Source organism: Pholcus phalangioides, unplaced genomic scaffold (assembly GCF_987345545.1).
Source record: "Pholcus phalangioides strain wild (caught in Gottingen) unplaced genomic scaffold, Ppha-v1.0 ptg000008l_1, whole genome shotgun sequence".
Lineage (NCBI taxonomy): Eukaryota > Metazoa > Arthropoda > Arachnida > Araneae > Pholcidae > Pholcus > Pholcus phalangioides.
The window spans coordinates 48556519-48583193 of NW_028301601.1; the positions used below are offsets into that span (position 1 = coordinate 48556519).

Below are 26675 nucleotides of genomic sequence, written 5' to 3' on the forward strand. Positions count from 1 at the left end.
TATCATACCCATACATGGTTATACAGGTTGATTCAGAAAAGATGGGAAGAACTTTAAAAGGTGATAGTACACACCAGTACAAACAAAGAGAATGCATGGTCTAACACAGTAATTCCCAACGTGGGCGTTAACGCCCCCTTGAGGGCGATGGAATGTTCCAGGGGGGGCGGTAGAAGCTACGGGTATAGCACAGGACCTTATGGGTTAGATTGTGTCGGGGGCGATGGGAGAAAAAAATTCCGAAGAAGGGGTGATGGGGAACAAGAAAGGTTGGGAATCTATGGTCTAACATCAAATACAAACGCGCTGGCACGTTTTGAAGCGGCTGCCCCGCAAACGTTAAAAGGGCATTCCAGTTGAAATTTATCGGGAGAAAAAGAACACCATGCATGCAAATGTAACCTGGGGAAATACGCTAAGTATTTTCATACTGAAATACATATCTGCTTTTTCAGTATTACTGAAGTGCGCCGCTATCCCGTACGTTGCAACTGTTAAAATGGTTCCACGCTGGAATAAATTCACAGGACTGGCCGTCCGCTCCTTTTATTCACTGTGACGCAGATTTGTGCATACGGTTTCTTATTCTCCTTCCCCAAGTTACATTTCCATGCATGGTGTTCTTTTTCCCCCGATAAAATTTCAACAGGAATGTCGTTTTAACGTTCGAGCGCCCGTTTCAAAACAAGCTAGCGCGTTTGCGTTAATGAAAAAAAAAAGGAACTCAAGTATACCATAAGAGAAAAGAATAACATTCAGTAAAACTTGAAAATTCGTGCAAAAAGATGATAAAACATGCATCTGTGCAGCAGTGCAAAAATATTCATTTAAAAATGCCTGCAAATGTGCCCTAAAAGGACTAATACTCAAAGGTGAAATATTTTTTTGAAAACCTTAAAAGGAAATTTGATTAAATTTGAAGAATGAAAAGATGAAAATAATCTCGGAAACACATTGGAACAGAGACTATTAATAGAAAAAAAAAAACATGCTAGAAGTATGCGCTTATTCTGAAATTGTCGTGATTTTATGCATTTATATGCAGTAACTATAAAATGTACTAAAATATGCAGTTGCATATGCACTTATGCATTTGATATTATCCGCGATCTAATTATGAGGCTATAACGTTCTTCAGAATTTTTTCGAGATTTGTTTGGAGCTCACAAAACAATAAATAAACTGATTAAGTTTGCGGAGGGGGGATGTTAGCCTTATTCTTTTGTCAGGTCTGATTTCTTCTAATACTGTAGACTCTCGCTAATCCAGCACATATCAGACCAGGATGTGCCGGATTATCGCAATCACCGGATTACTGGAAGTTAGTTTAAAAAACGCATATTTTACATTAAAAACGCATATACACCGTTGATTAGAATCATGGATAATGTTGGATGTTGTTATGACTTCCGCAAACTGCGGAACGGACCAATATCATAACATGGGAAAACTATTCGTTTATATTTATTAGGTTTTCGGTTTATGTCATCTATTTTTCCTCCCTATCAAAAGTGTTTTTTAGCATTTGAACGCTGAGGTTGAACCAGGCTTCCCGATAAACTATGGTTATCAAACTGCAAGACTATATACTGTAGGTCAGAAGGTGCCCGTTGCTCTACTCGGTTCACGATGCCGTATTTGGGCAGTTGCGGTATACTACATGCACTACATGCATACTACATGCAGTATACTACATGCACGCATGAAATTTCTTTTGCAATAGTCCACGTACAGAGGAGACAAATGTAATGTAAAAACAAAAGTACCCCCCCCCCCCCACCTGTAGCTATCTCTTGATCAGTTTCTTTCAATTTTACAGGTACTCGATCGAAAGTCTTTCTAAAGGGATTTATGTAACGGTCACAATTCGTAAAACACATAAGACAGTTCCATTCAGACTGCTCATAACGGCTGAACAATAATAAAAAACTTAAGATATTGTCTAGAAGTAACAATGCCCCTCTTCTAGAACAATGTGGAAAAACAAAACGGCAGATTTGACATTTTGCAACCAGTTGTATGGAAAAAAAATCGTGAGACTGCAGACACGTGTTTGCGGAAATGCCACTCACTGCTCCACCCTTCAACACTCTCCAAATTTGATTCCGTGGTTAGTTCTCGTGATACACATCAAATATATATTTTCTTAACATCGGCATAAAAAAAGCGGTACCCGTTTTGCACGTGCGGAACCATGAATAACGATCATTAGCGATCAGTGTTCTAGTGCTCAGTAAATCACCTTCGAGTGACACATAGTTATGATGAAGAATATATTGAAAACACATAAATTCACCGTAACGTCTGTATTGCCAAATAATCGTGTTTTCTGAATCATTTTTTTTTTCTTTTTTTCGTGGTGTTGCTGCAGCTGTAAAACCGCCGCCCATTGGGTGATTTCACGAGATATACGTGCACCACTGCCTCAAATCATTACAGATTTCAATGTTGGAGCAACAACAAGTACCAGCATGCGAACTGCACAACGGTCCCGAACGCCAGCGGACAGTTGACGACCTGAAACACATCGCCTGCGTCTGAGGGGAGTCCCATTTTCAAAATCATTCAGTCCCGAATCCTTCAGTTTTTATGAATTCTCAAACAATTTACGAATTAGACGGCTTTTTCTAAGCTCAATGATATCATGGAAACATATTTCCTGGATATCATGCCGAGGTAAACTCAGGGAGAAAGTCATCTGGTCTCCGCTGGGACTCGAACCCATACCCTCTTTCAAACAGGGCAAGCACCACTGGAAACAGGACTGTGCCTTCGTTAATTCACGCAAATGGAAAAATAAGGGAATAAAATTTGAAAATCTGATTCATTGGAATCATACTGACAATAAATTTGACAAATTTCCCATTTAATTGCTCCAAAGGTCAGTCTTGTTTGACATTTTCGGTTTGGACAACGCTGGAGAATTCGAGTATTTTCTATTTTTCTTATAAAACTATAAATACAATCGAATCCCGTTTTAACGAAGACCGTTATAGTGAAAATCTCGTTTTAACGAAAACTTTTCTAATCCCCCAAATATAAGTTTACATAGGAACAATGCTAGATAACCTGGAATTCCTTTATAACGAAATTTCGTTTTAACGAAGTGATTCCTCCGGTCTCTTGGCGTTCGTTATAACGGGATTCAACTGTATAAAGCGGGTAAGGTATCTACCTTCCCGGTTTTGTCTGCTTGTGCATTAGCATTATATTAAAGAGAAACATCACAAACCAACATCATCTGAGAATTTGATCCTTAGTCAAAGTCGCTATTTATGTCTTATATACGGCCACTCGATCGTCGGAGACCATCTAAAAAAAAAACTTGCTTATGCATTAAGCACGGCTAGAAGAAAAATACGGTAATATGCTATATAGCGGTATACAGTCCAGAATAGAGGTTATGCATTATCAGCAGACCGAAGCGAAAAAATAGCATAAAAAATTACCTTCCCTTAACGATGGTCATTGCCATGAGAGGTACATACAATAGAGTCGACGGTCAGCGCAAGATTCTATAACAGAAATGGCAGAAGTTCTGGAATTGTCATCCCGCTAATGGAATGCCATCTTAAGACGTCGTCCATTAGTGATCGCGGGAAATCATGGGGGTCCTAATACATTTTATACGTACATATGCACAACGTAGTCCATAATTCCACGTGGAATTATGCTATTCAACTTCTCTTAAGCGAGCGAATTAGTTTCCTGTCAGTGTGCAAATAGTAACAGTAAACTAAATACATGCATGTAGATATTTTACGTGTATGTTAGGGTAAATGTTATAAATAGGTTGTTTTTTTTTTTGCATAATAACAGGTTATTATACATAATCGCCAATTGTATCGGTAATTTTGAAATTCATCACTTATAACGCAGATTATTTATAATACCCAACCGTAGGTGGTAAATTTGATAAACACTAAAAAGTAGCACTGGTACTGGCGATTATGCATAATACCCAGGTGTCGTTGGTAAATTTAATAAATGCTAAAAAATTATGCGAAATTTCAATATAATTTGATGAAATTTCTCGTAACATCGGGGTATGATCATGGAATCTATCATGTCAGAGTTCATTTTATCGGGGTTTCATCGTAAAATTTATAGAATTTAAGTAGAAGCTCGTTATATCGGGGTCCAATTGTAGTATGAATTCATTAAGAATAAAGTAGAAAAAAAAGTAATGGGAATATCAACGCATAATATCTGCATAATAATAACCGGCAAATGTGATCAATTTGTAACGATTTATCATGTTTACCAACGTCGCTTGGGTATTATGCATAACCACCGGTAAAAATGATGAATTTAGAAATATAAGTCAAACTTGCCAAAATGATCGGTGATTATGCATAATAACCAGTTGTAGTACCTATTCATAGGATTTATCATTCTACCGTAACGTATATTTTTCATCAATCACTCACATCACAGAATGGAAAAACACAGTAGTAATAAGCGATGGAGCATTAATTTAATAATAACCGGGCAAATATAAATTGAATAATAACCGGCAAATGTGATCAATTCAGAACGATTTATCATGTTTTCCGACTATGATAGATATGTGTATAATCTCCGGTAAAGTAGCAAATTTAGGGGAAATTTATTAAACTTACCAAGATGATCGGCGATTATACATATCAACCGCATATTTATCGCATTTACCGCTACATATATATACACAATTTTCCTCATTCAGCCTTGGCAAAAACCCAGTAGTAATAAGTAATGGGAATACCAATATATGTATGAATAATGAGGAAAACGGTCTATCAGTTTCGGTACAATGAGCATCAAGATAAACACACATATATCAAAAATTTCCAAGATAATGCTTTTGCATTTGTCTTACTGTTAACTCAGCTTATTGTTAATAACGCGTTGCGTGTGTTGTGTCACGTGACTTCTTTTTTCCATGTCCGCCTAATTAACAGGTGTCTCTTTCCGTCCGCAGGTCTGCCTGTCTGTCCTTGAAAGAAGAAAAAGCTTCATCAATGGAGATCGTAATGATGCGTTTAGAGCCACATTTTTAGGAAAGACTTCATTGAAGAAAGAAGCGCTCTCTCTCTCTCATGCGGCTGCTAAAGACAGAGGCCACGTGTCGGGGAAGAACAAGGAAAACATTGAAGCCAAATTACCAAACAAAATTAGTAAAAAAGGGAAAAGAAATATAAAAACGTTTCTCTTCTTCTTCTTCTCGATTCATATGTTTTATTACGTCTCGTTCATCATTGGGAAAAAAATAAGGAAAATATCCAGAATATTCAGTAGGTTAGGATCTAGCAAACAAGTCTTGACGTCACGATTCCAACCAATCGAAGTAAAAATGATTCACTAAGGTTTCTAAGCCCCGGACGAAACATAGAAAAAAAAGAGAGAGAGAGAGAGAGAGAAGGTAAAGCAAATGGGTAACGCGGGAGCACTTAGACGGCAGAGAAGACGACAGTTATGGTCTCAAGTTGTGACACGCGAGGAATGGATTGTGGACCAATCGGAAGGACTTTGCCATTGAGACGAAAACACATCATCAGCGGGGGAAAAGAAACGAAAAAAAACAGACCGCGTTATGGAGTTACAGTTGTGTATTTGTATAGATGTCCGAGTTGTCACATGATGGGAATTCCATGTCCGTGCCTGACAGATCTCGGCTGTGATTGAAGACTGGACTCGGCTTTTCTGTTGAGCGTCATCACAATGCTCTGCGCGATCCGGATAGTGTGATTGTGCCCTAACATGTGTGCTTCGTTAAATTCAATGATGTGCAGCGCGGTGTCGTCATAGCGATAGATAAAAGGCGATGCTTCACGTCGGCGAATTCTAGCCGCACAAAATAGACAGCATTCTACCATTACGACGATGCGGTTTCGTTTCGAGCCGATAGCGCTGATGCTGGTCTGTGGGATCTCCGTAGCGGTCTCGGACCCGTACGTTCAGGGACAGCAGCAGCAGGGGTCAGATCATACCGAATGCAGGTACACGACTAAAGAACCCAGAGGTGTCATCACTACCCCGAACTTCCCGAATCCGTATCCCGTGCCCATAAGTTGCCAGTGGATCATAGAAGCTCCCGCGGACAAAGTCATAGCGGTGTACTTCACTCAGTTCTACATGAGGGAGCACCTGAAGGCCACGGAGTACGCCTACTATTCCCATAACGTGAAGATGGGCAAGACTGAGTTCGGTACTATCAGTTCCGAGAGGGAACCGACCTACTTGGTCAGTAATAAACCGGTCCTCGTTCTGGATTTCAACGTCAGGGAGATGGCTAACATCCACATGCGTGTGCGCGAGTTCCTGCTGGACGTTTTCGGCTTCAACATTACCTACGAGATGATCGCTAGGAACGAGAGCGTGCGCAAGGACGCCTGTCTGTACCACCACTGCTCGTTCACGGGTAACTGTTACGCGTCGGCTACGTATGACAGGTACTACTGTAGCTGCTTCGCCAAGTATTTTGGAGACGAATGCCAATACGATCTGGACTGTGGGCCAACAGCAAGCAGGAATATGTGCTTGAACGGCGGAACCTGTCGGTGAGTCCACATTTCTTCCTCTTATACGTGATACAGAAAACCTTTATTTTCAATCGGCCCTTTTTTTAACTGGCTTAAAATGAAAGGTTCCGCTTACTTGATATTAGTCATATTTTGCCACATTACACAAGTATTCTTATATATTTCACTACAGGGTGTCCCAAATTCTTTGCACAGCGGATAACTCTGTAACAGTTTACTTCATAAACATATTTTCAATTAAAATTCACGTGCAGTTACTTAAAACATATTTGAGGGGCCGTATACATGAAAATAAAGAAATTTGGTTTTTTTATAGTCCCCGTGTGCTCAAAAAACCCAATTTACAAAGTTGTTACCCTGTCTTTTCGGAGGCCAACAAAAAAAATACCCAAATTTATAAGTGGAAATATTCGCTGAAAAATTTGAGTTTCAAAACCGAAGAACAACTAGGAAATAACAGCATAAATGAGAAGCTTCTTCGTTAATTTATGCGGTTCTTTCCCAACTTGTCTACGCTATTTTATAACCAAAGCATTTCAGAAAATATTGCATTCTGGTTTTTTTTGTTTTTTTTTCCGTCCTCAGACAGGGTAACAACTTTCTTATCAGGTTTTTGATCACACGGGAACTGTATAAAAAAAGTTATTTCTTTATTTTCTATGTAGATGACCCGTCAAATAAATTTCAAATTTTTAAGTGATAGCACGTCATTCGAAAACTTTTTGTGAGTGATTTCACGTTTGTAAAATCAACGGTTTCAGAGATATTCACTGTGCATACAATATGGAACAACGTGTATATCTGCCCCCTACCGTTTTTTTTTAATGAATCACGATCCCTTTAAATTTTTGAATGTAATTGATAAAGCTAATCTTGTAAATGTTATTCCTGTTCTCTATGAATCGCGAAACCAACGGACTGTCCCGAGAGTTCTAAAGCCGAAAAATGAAATACCCAATACCAAACTTCAAGACAAACAATTTTTGCAATGAGATCTACGGTCACGGATGATTTTTTTTTAGCGCATATTAACATGAAATTTAACCCATTGCCGCCAAAAAAAGAGAGGGGAAAAATCTTTATCGTACCTTTGGAGTGAGAAGGGAAATTTTTTCGTCAATATTATATTAAAGAGGGGAAAAAAAGGACGATTTTTCTTCCTTCCGCGTAATTGCCTGAAACAGGAAGGAAGAAATTTTCTTTCCGCTCCTCGTGATGCCAGCGAGGTTGCCGTAATTTGGTGGTTTCGGAAGTCCTATATTGCATGAATCCCTCCTAAATAAGAAAGTTGAGAACCTGGGTTCCATTGTTCAGAGTCACAGTACACTTATTTGAAGGAAATGTGCAAAACATCGATTTAAGAATTTACTAATGTATAACAACCTTGTTTACGTTATAAGGATCGACTATGGATAGACGAATACGGAAGAAAAGAAAGTCTCTTTTTTCCCCCCTCTACTTTTTTACAATTACAATTACAACGCCACAACAGGCAAATTGTCCAACGAGGTGGCTGACTTGAGAACATCATGGATCCCCGAGCCATTTTTTGGAGGCCCTACCTACTACTACTACTACACCACACCCCCCCCGGAACCCCCCAACGAATCGGTATATGCGGGAATGTGCGTGTACGTGTAGTGAAACCTTACGTGAAGTTTTGTTGGTTCTCTGTAATGCTTGGTATATGTAGTGCTGCCATCTGCCACAAGTTTTTCTAACTATGAGTGAAGTGTTATGATTGAATGATTTATCGTTGTAGGACTGTTGCTCTCTGTGGCGAGACTTTTTAATGGGGAGATCGGCTCGCATTTGCACCTTGAAGTTGGGAACCACAGAAAACCAACTTCAGCCGACCACCACTGTGGGGTTCGAACCCGGATCCTCGCAACGCGAGTCCGTCACTATAACTCGACCACCACAGCGGCAGGGTTGCTTTAGGGTTTTTGTTTTATCCCTTTTTGGCATCATTGGCTCGAATTTGATTTAAGTCATTTCTTGAATTTAAGTCATTCGCGACCCCAGATTTCATCGCGAAAAGTTTTTGTCTTCACGCCCTATCAGCCATCTCATTTTGGCGATAGTTTCGCATCACCATGTAGTTTATCGGCTATCATTTTTATACATATCTACATCGGCTTTCTTCTGGATCGATGTTTCTATTCGTAACACTCTTCATATTCCCCATCTTGCTCACTCTATAATTGCTTTCTCGCATTCCTCAGATTACATACACTATCGGTAGAAAAACATTGTTCCACATGAAGCGAAATTCTCGGGAAATATAATTTGGAATTTAGCGAAACTTCAATCAACTTCGCAGTTTTTGTCTTCTCATAGAAGATACCATATAATCGATTCGCTCTATTGGGTTTCTTAGCAAGTTCGTCTTTTGAACTCATCTACGGAAGATAATATGTTTCAAAAATATATTGTCGGGCAAAGATTATTCTACAATATCGAACAATTATTAATTTCTGCGTAAAATGACATAAATTATCATAATTTGTCTTCTAAATATTTCCATATCTGTCAGATATAAAAATATTTATTTTACTTGAGCTTTTTATTGAAATTGCAAAGATTATTTTATGAAATTTAAGAAGAATATCACTTGAATGTTGTGAATGTGAACACTGGAAAATTTCAATAAAGTTTCAGTTTGTTTTATGAAATTTTTTATGTTTTATGAAAAATTTTCAAATTCAATGTACGATTTAATATATATTTTTATGTAGTTCTTTATTCGAAATGAATCTTTATCTCAATATAGGTTCTAATATTTTAAAATAAACTGTTATTATAATATAAATTTAAATATTCTAGTAAAAATTCAAATTCATTAATTTGAGGGGGTTGTTGTGCGATCTTGGCATCCAATGCTTTCCTATAGGAAAAATCTCCTTCCTTTAAGGAACATCTAAAAAATTTCAATTCACTTGAGGCACTGAATTTTTTTTCCTCAAATACTATGGATATTTTTATACAATTTAACACGGGCTACTAGGATTTTGGCTGTTGGTTATTTTTTTTTCTCCAATTTTAACTTCAACAACAACACAACAACATCCCCAAAATTTACCCATAATTTGGGCCGTAAATTTTTTTTTGAATAATTTTAATAAAAAAGCCACGTGTTAAAGTGTGTAACACTATATTGTTGAAAGACACAAAGTTTCGGGACACTTGAATGAGTGGTGTTCGAAATAAATGTTCCTTCTCTAAAACTTAATTTTGAGAAAAGAGCATTTTAGTGGAAAACATTAGCATATAAATATAAACCTGCCACTAGTTTATGTTAAAACATTTAAAAAATATATTTATTGTACAGATAGAACAAAAAACTTGAACACAGCTAGCACGCAGAAAATTTCATAGTATGGAAAATAGAAAAATTCGAAAATGTGTTTTTTTTCCTTCTTTTTGCAAATTTTGTATGCACTAACCCCCTTAAATCATCTAGTTTCGTTTAATTAATGTATTCATTTAATTTTAATTTGCCCATTAATTTGAATATCGAATTATTATATTTATTACTTTTTAATATTTGCATCAATTTTTATGTTTTTGAGGAAAATTTTAATTTGTTGTTAGAATTTATTATTTTTAATAAAATTCCCTTTTAAGTCTTCATCCCAAGATTTTTATTACTATACATCGTTTTTATCTCTTAAATAAATATTTTTTGTTTTAACATTTTATTATTAAATACAAGTGAACTCGCAGCTAATTACAATTTCCGGATGATAAATGCTAAGTAAAGATTACTCCTGCATTTAAGAAAAAAAGTAGACACTCTTATAAAACATTTTCGTTCTATTATTTCATAAAATACATTTCCACGATGTATAGACCGATTTACAAGCACGCTATAACGGTAGAAAAATAATAACGTCCTTTTATTCGTATAGAGCTGGTTTCCGCTTCATACGAAAACGCATCAAAAACATATTTTTTGCTTTAAATTCCCATTTTTCCTCTTTCTTTGTATGGATATGGCCGAATCGACTATAACGTGATATCTCTTGACTATAAAAAAAATGAATTTCGTGTATAAATTTGATAAAAAGGAAAAGCAGTGTATGCATTCCGCAAACTACCGTGTTATCCAGTAAAACGACAACATCATGATTGTTATTATTATTCGAAAAATGTCAAGACGATTTTTTTTGTTTTTTTTCGTGGGGACGAGAAACTGTCCTTTGAGTCCGGTTTAATATTTGATGTAGCAAAAACTTCTCCCGTTTTATACATACGTATATATATATATATATATATATATATTTGTATAAATGAAACATTGGCCGGGATACAAACCAACACACACACACACACAAACTACATCACGTTCGTTCAATATCTGGAAAAGAGCCAGATGTCCAGGACTAGGGCGCTTAACAGAGAGAGAAAAAGAGAAGGAGAGGAAAAAGAGGAACGTGGTTTTTGGGCTAAAGTGCATCAAATTTCGAGGAAAAACTGCTGAGAAAATACGACGTTTTCATATTACTGAAGAAATAAATCTCTAGAAATGATGTACTTTTGGGGTTCAGGGACGTATAAGACAATCGTTAAAGAGATTCCAGTTTTTGCCCTTGTTTACTTCTCTTTAAATCGAGAAATCTGAGTAGTTTCGGTTTTGTGTTTTTATTTCCTCTTTGATGTGTTTTTATTTTATAGAAATTTTATTTTTGTCTTCTATAATTCTAAACATCTCTTACAGATATTTTCTTACGAAAACCTTCGGTCATAATTTGATAATAATGATAAATGATTTTACCTTTTTGTGGTAATTGAATGACTTCCTTGAAAAATGCACCTCGTAATAGTTCCTCCGGAGAATTGCGAAAGGAATAATTGCATCCCGGAAAGTGTAGTTTGTTTGAGTATATATCTGTAATTTGCCAATGCGGAGTTCTTCAACCTTTTACAGCTGCGGATGGGTGAAAATACAGTTAAACCTCTCTTTATGCCGGCACAAAAAAAATCCGTCCGTAAAAAAGGGCTAATCAGGGGTTTGAAATGCATACTTTTATTATACAGGGAGAAATTATTTGGCCGTAAAAGAGGGGTTACCGCAGCTGAGGGGTGTACGTTACAGGAGTCGGCAAATTATAATTTACAGACCGCTAAGAAATAAATAAATCGGTGAAAAAATTTGCAGATTGGTAGAAGATACATAAAGAAGAAAAACCATTTGTGCGTATCGGTAAGAAATTAATAACTGTGTGAAATAATTTGCGGATTGAAAATAAATAAGTTGGAAAAAAACATAAATTGGCAAAATAATAAATAAATAGGAGAAATAATAAATAAATAAATAGGAGAAATAATAAATAAATAAATAGGAGAAATAATAAATAAATAAATAGGAGAAATAATAAATAAATAAATAGGAGAAATAATAAATAAATAAATAGGAGAAATAATAAATAAATAAATAGGAGAAATAATAAATAAATAAATAGGAGAAATAATAAATAAATAAATAGGAGAAATACTAAATAAATGGGCGAAATAATTTTCGGACCAAGGAAAATAAATAAATACAAATACAAATACAACGCCACAACAGGCAAATTGCCCAACGAGGTGGCCGACTTAAGAACATCATGGATCCCCGAGCCATTTTTTGGAGGCCCTACCTACTACTGCTACACCACACATGCACCCCGCCCACCCACCCACCCCCGGAACCCCCAACGAATCGGTACATGCAGGAATGTGCGTGTACGTGTAGTGAAACCTGACGTGAAGTTTTTTGTTTCTCTGTAATGCTTGCTATGTGTAGTGCTGCCATCTGCCACCAGTTTTTTATAACTATGAGTGAAGTGTTATGATTGAATGATTTATCGTTGTAGGACTGTTGCTCTCTATGGCGAGACTATTTAACGGGGAGATCGTTAAAAAGTCTCGCCAAAGAGAGCAATTTGCGGACCGACAGAAAAAATTAATTAAGAGAAGAAATAATAAATAAATAGTGAAATAAAAATTCATTGGAGAAATAATTTGCTGACCGGCAAAAAATACATAAATAGGAAAAATAATTTGCGGACTTGCGAGAAAAATAAATAAATGGAATAATACTGCTATTTATACGCCATCTATAAAACCTAATTTTTTTAAATTGCATTTTGGAAATACATTTGTATTCCAACCTCTAAAAATTAACTTTTCTGTGTTTTAAATATTAAGTGGCTCTACAGGAAATTTTCAGAGAAACGTCCACAAAAAAACATTTTTGGAAAATATTGTAGAAAATATTTTTCGAGAGATTTCCGACCAATATATTATTTAGTTTTCGCAAAGTATTACAGGAAATTATATCGGAATTTTTTAGAGTAAATACTCAGAAAAAAGGGTTTTTCAACCGACGTCACTAAGAACTAATTGAAAACCTACATGACGCAGACTGAATAATGTTACTTCAATTTTGTTTTTTCATAAACTTATCATGAAAATATTATTTTCTTTATAATGTTCAACGTAAATCTTATTTTTCGGCGCATAATTCGCATATGCAAATTCAATCTACTAATATTGAAACGTTGAAGAATGGAAAAGGTCTCTGCTAGCGTTTTTGCAGAAAAAATTTCGATTTTCGTACTCGAATTTATACGGCATCTATGAACCACAATTGTTTTTTTTTTTTTTTTACATGAATTCCGTTTCAGAAACATTTCTATGCCAAGAAAAACAAACCAGAAAAATTTGTAGAAAGTACGCCATGCCATAATGAATTCTGGTGTTTTTGTCACGTTTAATCCACGGATTACACGCCGAAAAATACTATAGTAATTTAATATTCCGACATCAGTAACTTCAAGAGAGAAGCCAAAGAATAGCAACTAATCAATATTTAAACAATATTCCAAAGAATAATCGCATTTATAATGCTCCAAAGAATTATTCAAACACGATATATATCCTGGAAGAATTTTACTTGGCAAATATTCCAGAAAATAATAATAATTACTTGAACTTCTTTTAGAGAATATTTATTTGAACAGACGGAAAATAATTAGTTTAACAATGCTGCATTGAATAGTTTCACGAAAAATAACTTTTACAATGATTATTTTTGCTTAATGACTGTGCTTCGGATATTGATATTATTTCGGAAAATAATTATTCAAATAATATATTGAGGAGAAAAATTTCTGATAAGTTTAAAAAAAATTCTTGTTGAGTTATAAGTAATTTACATACATTATATACTCTATTTTTTGAATTATATTTATGAGATAAAAAATCAGTCAATGATTTCAAACTGTTCCCGAGTTATACAAGGCATCCATAATTAAAAGGCCCTATTTTGAAATAACCTAGGGCGAAACCAGTCATCAGAAAATTATATTATAATGATTAATCGTCAGAATTAATTACGTAATTAAATGAACATAACTATGGTCTAGGATGGCGAATTCATATCGTAATGTTGATTTTGTTTGTCGTTAACATTTGAAGAAAGCCAATATTACAAGACCGATAATGTTGTTATCCATGTTTTTCTCTTCTTCACACTTATTTTAGTTTAATATTTATTACAAAATATGTGTTGTGCACATACCACGTACGAGTAAAAATTGTTAGTTTGTTTTATGAAAAGAAGAAAGTTCATACACACATTTTTCCCATATTTATCAGACTTTCCAACTCTTTTTGGGAATTATGCATATTCGGTAAAAGTTATAAATTTTGTGAAATTTAATCAAACGGTCTTTATCGAGATGATTGGCGATTATGCATAACATATTATGCATTCTTCAGAGAAATGGATTTTTTCAATGTACACAACGGGAGTCAAAAGTTGCAATAATGGATGATAAACACATGAATATTAGATTGATCTTCAAGATGATTTATTATTAATTAACTACAAAAAACATCAGATTTTTTATTTGCTGCCTAAAGAAGATGGGATAGAAGTAATATTTACAAAATACAATGCAGGTAAAATGTTTGTTTTTTCATGTTATATAGATGGGTATGCGACTATATGAAAAGTACACACCACAACATTTTTATTTATCTGCAGAAAAAGTGACTAGTAACATTTTCCATTCCTCAACATCTCATTAAAATGGAATATGCGGATTATACGCAGGAAAATACGATTTGCCTTGAACAATATGCAATAAAATACTTTCCATGTCAGGTTTTTTAAAATAATCTTGAGTAATTATCTGCGTAATGTAAATTGGCTTTCTGTTATGTAAGACACAATTCAAAAAAAAATTATCTGAGTTATTACCGATATAACTACAATACACTTTCTACGTAATTACATAATTACGATACACTGTGTAAAAATTATGTAATACAAATGGAAAATCTCTCGAAAAAATATTTTAAATATTTCTAATATTGAATATTTTTATATTTTAAATATTTCAAAAATGTTCTTTCTGTAGACAATTTTATAAATGTTTTCTGTAATGTAACTTAAGAATGTTTATTACTCACAGTATTAGAAATTCATAATTCAAGTCTCATTCACTCTCGTGTTTGAAGTAAGTGGAAAATTGTCTTTTCAATATCGTTGTTGTCAGTGGCAGACTCAAAATAGCATTGTTTCAAACAAATGGAGTGCCTACGGCAAGGGTGCTCATACCCTAAGTGAATGCGGGTCACTTTATTCATTTGAAAACGTGGCGCGGCCAATCAGAATTTTATTTAACTTTACGGAGAAATTTTTTTATAGGTAGTGTAATATGCAATTACATTTCAACGAAATTAAAAAAAAAATTAGTAGGGCAGCATTGTGTGAAGGGGGGAGGGGAAATATGAATATGTGTATAAAGACAAACACCATACAGAGGTTTTTATGTACTTAATGAATAATTATGCAAAAAACTTAATAATAATATAAATGGAACCACACTTACACGAGACTGGATTATTAAGAGCTCTGAAAAATTGGTTTTAATCTTCAAATGGATCGGCATAAAGAAGACGATGTCTGAAACAGCAGTTAAGGAATTAATAAATGTGTTTGATTTTGTAGTTATCCGTACTTGCCTGAAATGGGAAATGTCATTTCTGAGAGTTGTGTAAGAGTTGGTCATTCGAAAAATACGTGTTATCATGTTTCATTTCTAAGCGGATAACAAAAGCTGCATATACTGAGAGGATAAACTACGAAATACAGGGCGGGCAAACAGTCCATAGAAACTTTAAAAATGAATAAAAACCGGAAAAATAACCGAAATAAAAAACGGTTTGCAGGGTCAGCATCGCTAGGTCACGGGAATCTTTTTCTTACGACAGGGGATAGGTGGTGCTGGTACGAGCGATTTCGGTTAAAACATGCGAACGAGACGGTTATAAAAAGTTGCGCTCCTTATCCACAACCAGTTCACCGTGGTAAACCGTGTATGTGATCAACAATGCTGAATGCGAAGGATAAAGCTTTGTTGGTGAAGTTGTTTTACGTGAACCTGTTGTGGTGGTCACGTGGAACACATACTGCTGTAAAAAACGATTTGGAGGCATGCTGTTCGTTATTTGCGTATCTTTTCTTTGACTTGTGTGCGTCAGTGTCACCTATCGACTGTTTTCTTTAGTTATTTTTTTTTCCTGTCTTAAAAAAATTCCCGTGATCTAACAATGCTAACCCTGCAAACCGTTTTTATTTCTGTTATTTTTCCGGTTTTATGAATTTTTAAAGTTTCAACGTGGCCAACCTGTATATGTTTCTCAGCTGGCAAACCAAACCATTAGCTGGCAAACCAAAACTAAAACCAAGCTGTATTAATACGTGTTTGAGATATATTTATGAGGTGATTATTAGATAGTCTTTTTCCATGCAGGAAAGTGTTTCTATCGATCTGTAGCACTCTGCAGAATAGAAAGTTTGCGAAAACTGAAGATACTTTTGTTCACTCTGTAAAATCAATCATGCTAGGACGTAGGGTATGTGATGCTTAATCACGGCACGGGATAGAGGTTGAATCTTAAGAAAGTGAATCTCCACTCTCGTCAAAAATGTCCCAAATATTCGCTACCTAACTGAATTTGGTATCGTAGTCATTTATTTAGAGGTATTTTATGAAAGGATTGCACAGGCTTTTCAGGCAAGTATTTTTGGAAACATATTACTTTTCATGTTAAAATTCGCAAATAGAAATTGAGCAGGAACTTTTTAATTGTGACTTATACCTGGGGTTGACCTAGTTCAATACGGAGGAGATAATCAGGAATGTAATTGGGGCAAGGGCAAAAGCTTTTCTAAAAGAAGTGAAAAAGTATGTTCAAAGTCTAATAATTTTGATGCCCATTACTGGGGCTCCGTAATAGATAACTGATAGAACTAGCGAATGAAAGAGATTTAATGTGCCACTTTAACTGAACAAACCTTTGTCTTTGACAAGATCGGTCAGGAACTCGTGTCGCGGGCCGCTCTAGTGGTTTGGAAATGTGCCGCGGGCAACCTGATTGATGTGGAACTGAATCACGAGCTGTCTAATTTCTCCGAAACTGTATCGCGGGCCACTTGAGTGCACTACCGTCTCAACGAATAGGCACATCCTTGCACGATCCGCGGACCTTCAAGTGCATAAGGGATCTATAGTCTGTTTCAGGTTAACTTTGCAGTGAAGTAGAGAGTGTATTCCTTCGCCGCAAAATATAGTTCTTATATATCGGAGGTTTAAGTTAAGATGAACCTTTATGCAAAATATTTTAATTTTTCTATGATTTTGAAAATATACTGAAAAAAAATCGTTTTGAACCGATGTTTACTTGTTTAAAATTTGTAAATTATAAAAAATATTGGTAGCCATTATTAAAAACCCCATAGCAACGACAACAACATTCTGGCGCGATATCCTAGAATTTTCCCCGCCAATATCACTGTCGTATTTTTTCCGTTACACAATTGTATACTGTGTATATATTCTTTTTTCGTTATTTGGTTGAATTTTCCATAACGATGCAATTTTTCATTTAGTTTTACATGCAGTGATAGGCTTACATAAAAACGAATATTCAATCAGTTTTATTTTCTCCCAAAAATAGGCTTCAGTGAGTTCAGATATTCACTCATAGATTACAAGAAGTGTTTCTCTTCCACGGGAGCACCGATATTGTTATGAGAGGCCCTCTATGGGTGCAGAAGTTTTTGGTCGGGGTCCTTTTTTTTAATTATTTATTTTTTGCTATGTTTATGGGATAGTTTTAGTTTCCGATCACGAAGAGTGTTGACAGACACGAACGGAGACGCCATCTTCCACCCACCTGTTTCTCCCGATGCCCCTTGCCTTTAGTGTCTCTTCACATAAAATAAGTGGGAGGGGTGGGGACGTTCACAGTGGTTTGGGCTTTCATCTTTTATGTGGCAGTTGAGTCTTTATTTTCACCAGAGATAGACACGCTAAAGTTCTCTGCTCTTCCATTCCTGAATACTATATTTTTGGTTTTTGAATACTCGCTGCAAACAAAACTCGATAAGAATCATCCGTAATCACCATGAGCAGCCACACATCAAAAGTAACAAAAGACTAAAGCTGTCGTGAAAACAAGTGTCATCGACTTGACGTATACCGTTCGGAAAAAGCGGGGAGGTCGAGTGACGGAAATTTCGGCAAGAAAAGTGAGTAAAAAAATTCTAAACTTTTCCGTATCATTATTATTATTTGGTGCTATTCCTGCATTTACACGTGAAAACAGAGTTAACCTGCTTCTTCTTGATTTTATTTAAGATTAATTTTTTCCATATAAATTGAAGAAAAAATTAAAAATCCCCAAGTTTTTGAGAGCCATGGTTAATATACAGTATTTTAAAATTATACGTTGCTTTCATAATATTGTTTGGATTTCTTTTTGTAAATAAATTTCAGCTGAGGGAAGGGAAATATTGCAGAAAAATATGACTGTTTTTTTAAATTTTTAGTGTTACTTACGGCGCATCAATAAAGAGTAAATGACACGCTGATATACAAATACAAATACAAATACAACGCCACAACAGGCAAAATGCCCAACGAGGTGGCTGATAAAAAGATGCCCATAAAAATATGGTTGTCATATGTTTCAAAAATACAGCAACCCAATTAAAAATGCAATTAACACAAATTACAAACAATATATACACATGATAAAATATTATACGATGCCCATAAAGATTACTTATGGTTGTCTTATTCTAAGAATGGATAGCTTCTCGATTTACCCCAACATGTTTATCGTATTTCTTTTTAAACGTGTCAATTGTGTTACAATTTACTACCTCCGGGGGTAAGCTATTCCATTTATTAACAACCCTATTGGAGAAAAATTCCCTGCGACACCATAACCTTGCATTGTCCCTCACCAATCGATACTGGTGTCCCCTTGTAAAAGCAGTCGATTGGCGGTGTACTAAAAGTTCATGGTCCATCCTATCCATCCCATTGAAAATTTTGAACACTTCGATCATATCTCCTCGACACCTGCGTTCATCCAATGTAAACATATTCAAAAAATGAAGTCTTTCTTCATAACTCAAGCCCTGTGTGCCAATAAGGACACGCGTAGCTCTTCTCTGCACCCCTTCAACCAAGTCTATGTCCCTCTGTAGGTATGGTCTCCAAAACCTTACAGCATACTCCAGTCCAGGACGAACTAAGCCTCGAAAAAGAGGAAGAATGACTTTAGGAGAACGCGAAGAGACCTTTTTGAAAATGAGACCAAGCATTCTATTCGATTTTTTGACAACCGCTGAACAATGTTCAGAAAACTTAAGTCGCTCGTCAATGAGAATTCCCAAATCGGTGACTCTAGTTGCATCCGGGATAGTGACACCATTCAACTCGTAAGAGAACCGTGGGTTGTTCGAACCAAAATGAGCGACCATGCACTTATCTACGCTAAACGTCATGCTCCATTCATTTGCCCATGCTGCAATCTTGTTTAAGTTGGTCTGGAGCAACTCCCTATCGCTTTCATTCCCGATTACCCCCATTAGCTTCACATCATCTGCGAATTTGCTAGTAATTCCATCGATACCCTGATCGAGTTTATCGATAAAAAGTGAAAAAAGTATGGGGCCAAGGACACTTCCCTGAGGAACTCCACTTGTGACGTCTGTCCAACCAGAGAATTCCCCGTTCACCATAACTCGTTGCGACCTATCTCTTAACCACGATTCTATCCAATTCAGCAAGTTGCCCCCTATTCCAATCTCGTGTAAACGCTTCAAGAGTTTGCCATGTTGGACCCGATCGAATGCCTTCTGGAAATCAAGGTAAACAACGTCGACATTTTTGCTCTTACCCAAAGCCTTAGTCACGTAATCATAGAAGCAAAGGAGGTTAGTTACACATGACTTCCCCTTCCTGAACCCATGCTGATTATCCGACAATACATTATTCTCGTCTATCCACTTCACAAACTGCCTTTTGATGATAATTTCCAAAATTTTCGAGAGGGAGCTCGTCAAACTCACTGGACGATAATTAGACACCACTTCTCTACTACCCTTCTTAAATATCGGAACAACGTTAGCCAGTTTCCAATCTCTCGGGACGATACCCTCAGCAACACTACTCCTGTATATCTGTGCGACTGGCCCCAACAATTCATTAGCACCTTCCCTGAGAACCCTGGGATAGATATCATCTGGTCCTGGTGCTTTGCTTGCACATACATTTCTTAGAAGATTTAGGACCTCCACGTCTTCCACTTGAATATCGTTGAGCGTTTTATTACCCCATGCAACACCCGTATATCGAATATCATTATCTCCATTAAAAACCGACGCGAAAAAGTCATTGAAAGCACTACACATGCCTACATTGCTCTCTACTTTTGAGCCTCCTATCGAGAGGGGGCCAACTGTCCCCTTACATCCATTATTGACGTATCGAAAAAATGATTTTGGGTCAGAGCCAATGTTATCTGCCAACCTAGATTCAACTTGCTTTTTACTATCCCTTATCGCTTTCTTCAACAGTCTTCTTTTATCAGTAAACAATGATAGGTCACCTCGTCCACTTTTATACTCTCTGAATGCTCTTTTCTTTTCAAGATAAAGGTTCCGCACGCTATCCGTGAACCATAGAGGGTGTGATGTACAAACACGCTTTTTTCGAACAAAGGGTATGACGTCGTGCAAAACAGAGGACAGCTTCGTACTAAATTCTTCCCATTGACTTACCACCCCTACTGATTCCAACCGGTCTTTGAAAACTTCCGCTAACCTTCTTCGCAAAACATCAAAGTTAGTTCTCCGAAAACAAGGAACCAATCTTTTGTTATCAACCATACCCGAGGAAAAGTTACAGTGAAATCTGACGATACGATGATCACTGGAAGAAAACTCTTCCCCCACCGAAACATGTTCAACTAGATCCTCAGAACTAGTAAGAACTAAATCCAAAATAGCAGTACCCCTAGTGGCTTCTGATACGTGCTGATACAAAAAATTTTCGAGCACCAACTTAAGAAAGTCTCTTTCATACTGATTTCCAGATGAAAGGTTCTCCCAATCAATACCCGGGTAATTGAAATCCCCTAGTATGAGAACCCTCTTTCGCTTACACATGTAAGAAATTTCATCGTGCATTTTGGCGATGTAGTTTTGATCCCTATTCGGTGGATTGTAACAAACCCCAACAATAAGCTTATGACGTCTTTTGTTCTCAAGTTCAACCCATATGGTTTCAATATCACTTCTCTGTACGTTACACTCTCTAGCCTTCAAACATGATTTCACGTATATCAACACTCCACCCCCTTTCCTATCAGATCTATTTCTCAAAAAAGTATCGTATCCGGAGATGTGTAAGAAAGATTCATCCCCATCGTTTGCCCAAGATTCTGTAATGGCTATAAGATCCAAGTCCTCCACAACTATCATAGTTTCTAAAAAATCTTTCTTGTTACCCAAGCTCCTGGCATTTATTAACACACATTTTAATTTGCCCGGTGGTTTGTTGTCAATCGAGAAGCCATCCAAGTCAGAGGTGGGTAATTCCCCGTCAGTACTGTTGTGATTATCATTAACTAACCCGCATTCCCGACTACGTGGTCTGGGAGTAAAAAACCTGACCTAAGACTATCGTAAACCTCCCAGACCCCTCTCTTATTTAGATGGATCCCATCCGAACGAAGCCACCTATCGGTAAATGCGGGAAGCTCCAAGAACGTGACCCCAAGTGAGGAGCAAATGTCCTTCAGGCCTATATTGAATTGGTGGATCCTACTCCTATATCCCCTACTACCCCTTGGCAGCACTGGAATCACTGCCACATCTGAACCCCCCTCCCTAGCGGATAATAGTAAATCCCGGTACTCTGACAGAGACTCACTAATATTCGCTCCTACCTGATTTGTTCCCACCCACAGAATCACCCGCAAGGGCAACTTTCGGCGATGAAAAACGTCTCGAACGTTGCCAATCTTCCCCCCAGGAAGACAACAGCGCTCGAAACCCCGAAAATCCCTACACACTCGGTTCCCAAGTTCCCTAACCATAGAATCGCCGATGATTAAACCCCTATCACTATCCCCCTCTACCTCATCCACGACCACCCATTCGCCCTCTAAAATGTCGTTGTTCGTGGAGATTGCTTCTTCATCAACAGGTGGCTCGACGACCAGAGGGTCCGTTATAACCGGACCCTCTAGCACCCTAACTTTTTCCCGTAAAGCTTCGACCTCGTGTTCCAGCCTTTTTCTATCCAAGCACCCCTTACAATTGAAACTATCAGCTACTATACCCCTAGACCAGGGAAACCTCCCGTCGCAAGCTCTGCACAACACTAGTCGAGGTCGAGGCATACTAACACTATTGCTAAAGCTAGATAATAATAATAATACTTAACAATACGAAAATGAGAAACGTTAACTGGAAATTAAAATAATGTAAAATACATTACTATGCAAAATATACGTAAGAGATTATACGAAAAAATTACGTAAAGTAGAATGCTCAGCACTAAATCACGAAGAATAAAATAAATATGTATATAAAGAATACAACACCCTCTAAAAAAAGTATTAAGCTACGAAGTACAATTTATACTTATTAGAATTACAACTCTAACTAACTATCGACTCTAACTAACTAACAACTTAGCTAACTATCTCAAAACACTAACACTACAACAATAGGCCCAAATGGAAGGAAAACAACGTTATTGAGAGTACCCGGGAAAAAGTATACACTGTTTGCTAACACTAACGTCCAAAACCTACGAACTTATATCAAAGAAGCGAGCGAACCTGGCGAAAAAACAACGAAAATGAAATGCGAACGAGAAAAATAAATATAAGTCGATCGAAAATACACAACGAAAATTTAAAAAAAAATGAGAGCAATATAAAAAAAAAACAAAAAAAAAAAAAACCACTTATCTCACAATCCAACGTGCGCTAAAAAAAAAAAAAAAAAAACGAAGATAAGAAAAGAAGATAATTATTTTTTTCTAAATTCTAAAACACTTTCTAATCAAAAAACAAAACAAGTGATTTCAAAAACCTCACTTTAATTTCTGAAAGTATCGGCAGTGGTTTTCTTTTAATTCTATAATTATTACTTATTTAACTGAGCACAATTACGTTACACGTAAAAAAGATTTTTCTCAGTGAGATTGGCGAGAATCGGCCATACCTTACCGAAGTCGCGCATCGATACATTGGTTAAGAAGCTTTCGTTCTCATAGCAACGAGTGATGCGGTTCCCTCGTAGCTTCCCCTTCACTGCAAAGTTAACCTGAAACGGACTATAGTCAGAATGAAAACTGATTAAAATTTTCAGGAGTTAGTCGACAAATTTGTAGGCACGAAATGTTTTACCAGATGAGGGCTTCACGAAAATCACTTTGCTTGGATGCATGATGCTCTGAAGACGGCAATGTTAATCTGCACGTGTGTCACGGGCCACCTAAAGGATCTGTATGTGTGCCACAGGCCGCTTGAATGGTCTCGGAATGTGCCAGGGGAAACTTAAATGATGTGAAACTACACCGTAAGCAGCTAAAGTGCCACTGGTAACTCAATCTGTATCTATGCCGCGTGTCACTTGAGTGATCTGAAAATACAAGGCCACTTCTATATGCTTGGTCAGCCGGGGCAAGCATGCATTTTGGCATATCCTTGTAATGTTGAATGAAAGCTTGAAGATTAAAATTTTTGTCTCCTCATACTGGCCCGTGGCACCAGACACACCTGCTCCCACTAATTGCGACCCTGTGCAAATAAGCCGCGAGTCACTTGAATGACGTTGAACTGCACCGCAGGTCACTTGAATGACGTTGAACTGCACCGCAGGTCACTTGAATGTTCTTTAAATTCTCCGCGGATCAGTCGACCTTCAAATGTGCCGCTGGCACTTGAGGGATGGATCTGTAAATGTGATGTTTGGTTCAGTTTTAAAAAATTAGGTTTGGGGTCGCGGGACATCTGATGACACTCAGGGCCATGGGTTGAGCTTGAGCACGTCTGATCTATGCGGTCAAAATTCTTATAATCAACATTTTATTATGTATATCAAACACAGAAATGTGCGACGGGTTCTTCAAGATAAATTTATAACAAAAAATTTCCAGAATTTGTTTTATTTCACAGCCGAGATTCTTTTCTCACTATAGAATAGTTTACATTTCATACAGAAAAAAAAGTTATGTTCCGTAATCAGATCTAATTATTCATGACAAAATATGTGAAAAGAAATCGAGAAATCGCGCACATTCTGTAACATCTATGGCTATGATGTATGAAACGCTAAAAGCCTCTCCAGTTAAAAATACTCATTAAATTTTCAAAACTTCTTAATGACTTTTCACTCGTTTAAAAATCACGAGTGAGAAATTTCTCTTCCAGAAATATATTAAAGAGCTAAGTTCGTTTGCGCGGGGGCCATTATCATCTACTGTTGATGGCGAGTTAAGAATTTACTCATCGTTTTTAATCGTAATCTTCACTTTTTAAGTAAAGCTAACGCTAACTAATCTCATCATCGTGGAGAAATTCCATTTCGTAGGCATAAAACCGCTGTTTAGACGAAACAATTAAAAATAATTATTCCTCTCGTAACATGAGATAAATATCTTATAATCATAATTATTGCTATTATCGTGATTATCTGAGAAAAATTATTATATCCCGCTATTCCTGGTGTTGGATCGTTCCTGATAGTTATTTCTTCCATTACGCTTTCAAAATCACTTTCCAGAAACGACTCGAGAAGCTATATGTAAGAAACGAATTATTATTATCAGATGTGCGTCAACTGTTTTGTAATGAAACATTCATTATTATACACTCAAATCTACAAGAAATAGTATTGTCTATTCTTTTTCATAATGACTTTCAATTAATAACTTTTATCTACAGTCTTTAGTATTAAATAATTGAATAGGTAAAATGCTTCCGAAAAATGTCTTAATTACTATAACTTAGCGTATATAACATCTGTATATACTGATTATGAAATTTTCTACTTGTAGAAATAATTTCTATGAATTATTATATCTAAGAACTGTACAGGATGTTTTAATACGGCCTTTATCTCATCAATCGTTCCTCCTTGAGATATGTTTCAAATTTAAAAACTTCATAAATTGTGTTTTGAGAGGGAACATAGTGTATCATATAATAAAGAAATCTGAAATTTTACACGGCCCCCTGTCCTCCAACTTCCAATTACAGTGGAACCTCCTCTAACGGACAATCCCCGTTAACGCACACTTTCCTCATCCCCGGTTTTGTGGAATAGGGCTTTAATGCATTTCACTGGCTATTAGCGGACACGCTCGACAGCGGACGGTAAAGTCAGGCAAACTGACTTTTACAACTTTTTTTTCAAACTCTAATTTATTAATTGTTGGTCATAACTCGAGAGTTTATCATATTCAACTAAGATTATGTTCAATTCCTATCTCGTGTTATCATAAATCGCCAACAAATTGCTTAATTTACTGAACGTAACTGTGGTACAGGATGGTGAATTTTAATGGTAATATTCGTTTTGTTCGCATGAATTGATTACGTGAGAAGAACGTCAACATTACAGCACTGATAATGTTTTTATGAATGTGCTTTTGTCTTCTTCACACTTATTTTAATTTAATTTTTACTGCGAAGTATGTGCAGTGCACATATCATCCACGAGCAAAAATTAATTAATTTGTTTAATGAAGAGGAGAAAGTTTATAATTTTTGTTTTCATATTTATCACACTTTTCTACTTTATTTGAGAATTATGCATAATCGCCGGTAAAGGGGATAAATGTGGTGAAATTTGATCAAGCTTTCTTTATCGAGACGATTGGTGGTTATGCATAACACCACCGGTGTGTATCACAAAAAAAACAGAAATACTAATGTTAGGAACCAATTGTGGCTAAAGCCAAACGTCGTATAAATGTGAAATTTGTACAAACTAGGATCCACTGTGTATCGTACCTTCCCATTAGTGGACAATTTTTTTTTTATCTTATCTTTCATGGCTGTTCGTTATCGTGAGGTTCTACCGTAGAAAATTGTTGCTCTATCGCTTCTGAATTTAAGACTGTGAGAAAAGAGGGAAAGAACATGGATTTTTTTATTTCATGGCACTATTTTCACGCTCGAAACTGCTACAGAGTTATTTCCGAACACATTTTGACATTTGTTTCAATTAAAACTCTCATTTTTTTCAATCAATCTCTGCGGCGAACGGTTGATGATTTAAAGGTCAAATAAATAGGACTTTCAGGATACCCTGTACATCTAAGAATATTATTATCACTAAATATGTTTCAATGTTTCATCGCAAATAATTTTAACTGATTTATATGGTAAAACATTCATCATCACATTTCAATTAACAAGTGTTATTTTTTGCGCTGTTGTAGAGTTTTATAATTATCGAATATATTTATTTATTTACTTTTTATTTAATAAACATTTTAAAAATAATTTCTAAGAATTATTATCATTTCAAATTTTTATCAGAGATTGTCAAATTTTCTAAGGTGAAACTATCACTATCATGCGCAAAACTCGATGTTGTACAGTATTAGCTGAGAAAATTTGCAAATAATATAAATAAGTATATACATATATATTAAAACTAAATAATTAGTTAATATATAAATACTTCTAGGAAAATGTTGAAAATATTATAATTTATCGTGCTAATGATTTAAACAAAAACTTTGAAATAAAAAGTATTTTGAATATTTCTACTGA

The 26675-nt window shown here is 36.1% G+C and overlaps 1 protein-coding gene across 3 annotated transcripts in view; it reads left to right on the forward strand.

The window, feature by feature from the left end:
- LOC149084428 (uncharacterized) overlaps positions 1–26675 on the forward strand; it is a 410069-nt gene that overhangs the window by 307757 nt on the left and 75637 nt on the right. For all 3 annotated transcript variants that reach the window (XM_089234820.1, XM_089234819.1, XM_089234818.1), the window contains one exon: positions 4961–6539. In XM_089234820.1, the coding sequence (XP_089090946.1) occupies positions 5863–6539 (677 nt within the window). In that variant the 5' untranslated portion in view covers positions 4961–5862. The remainder of the gene's footprint in view (positions 1–4960; positions 6540–26675) is intronic.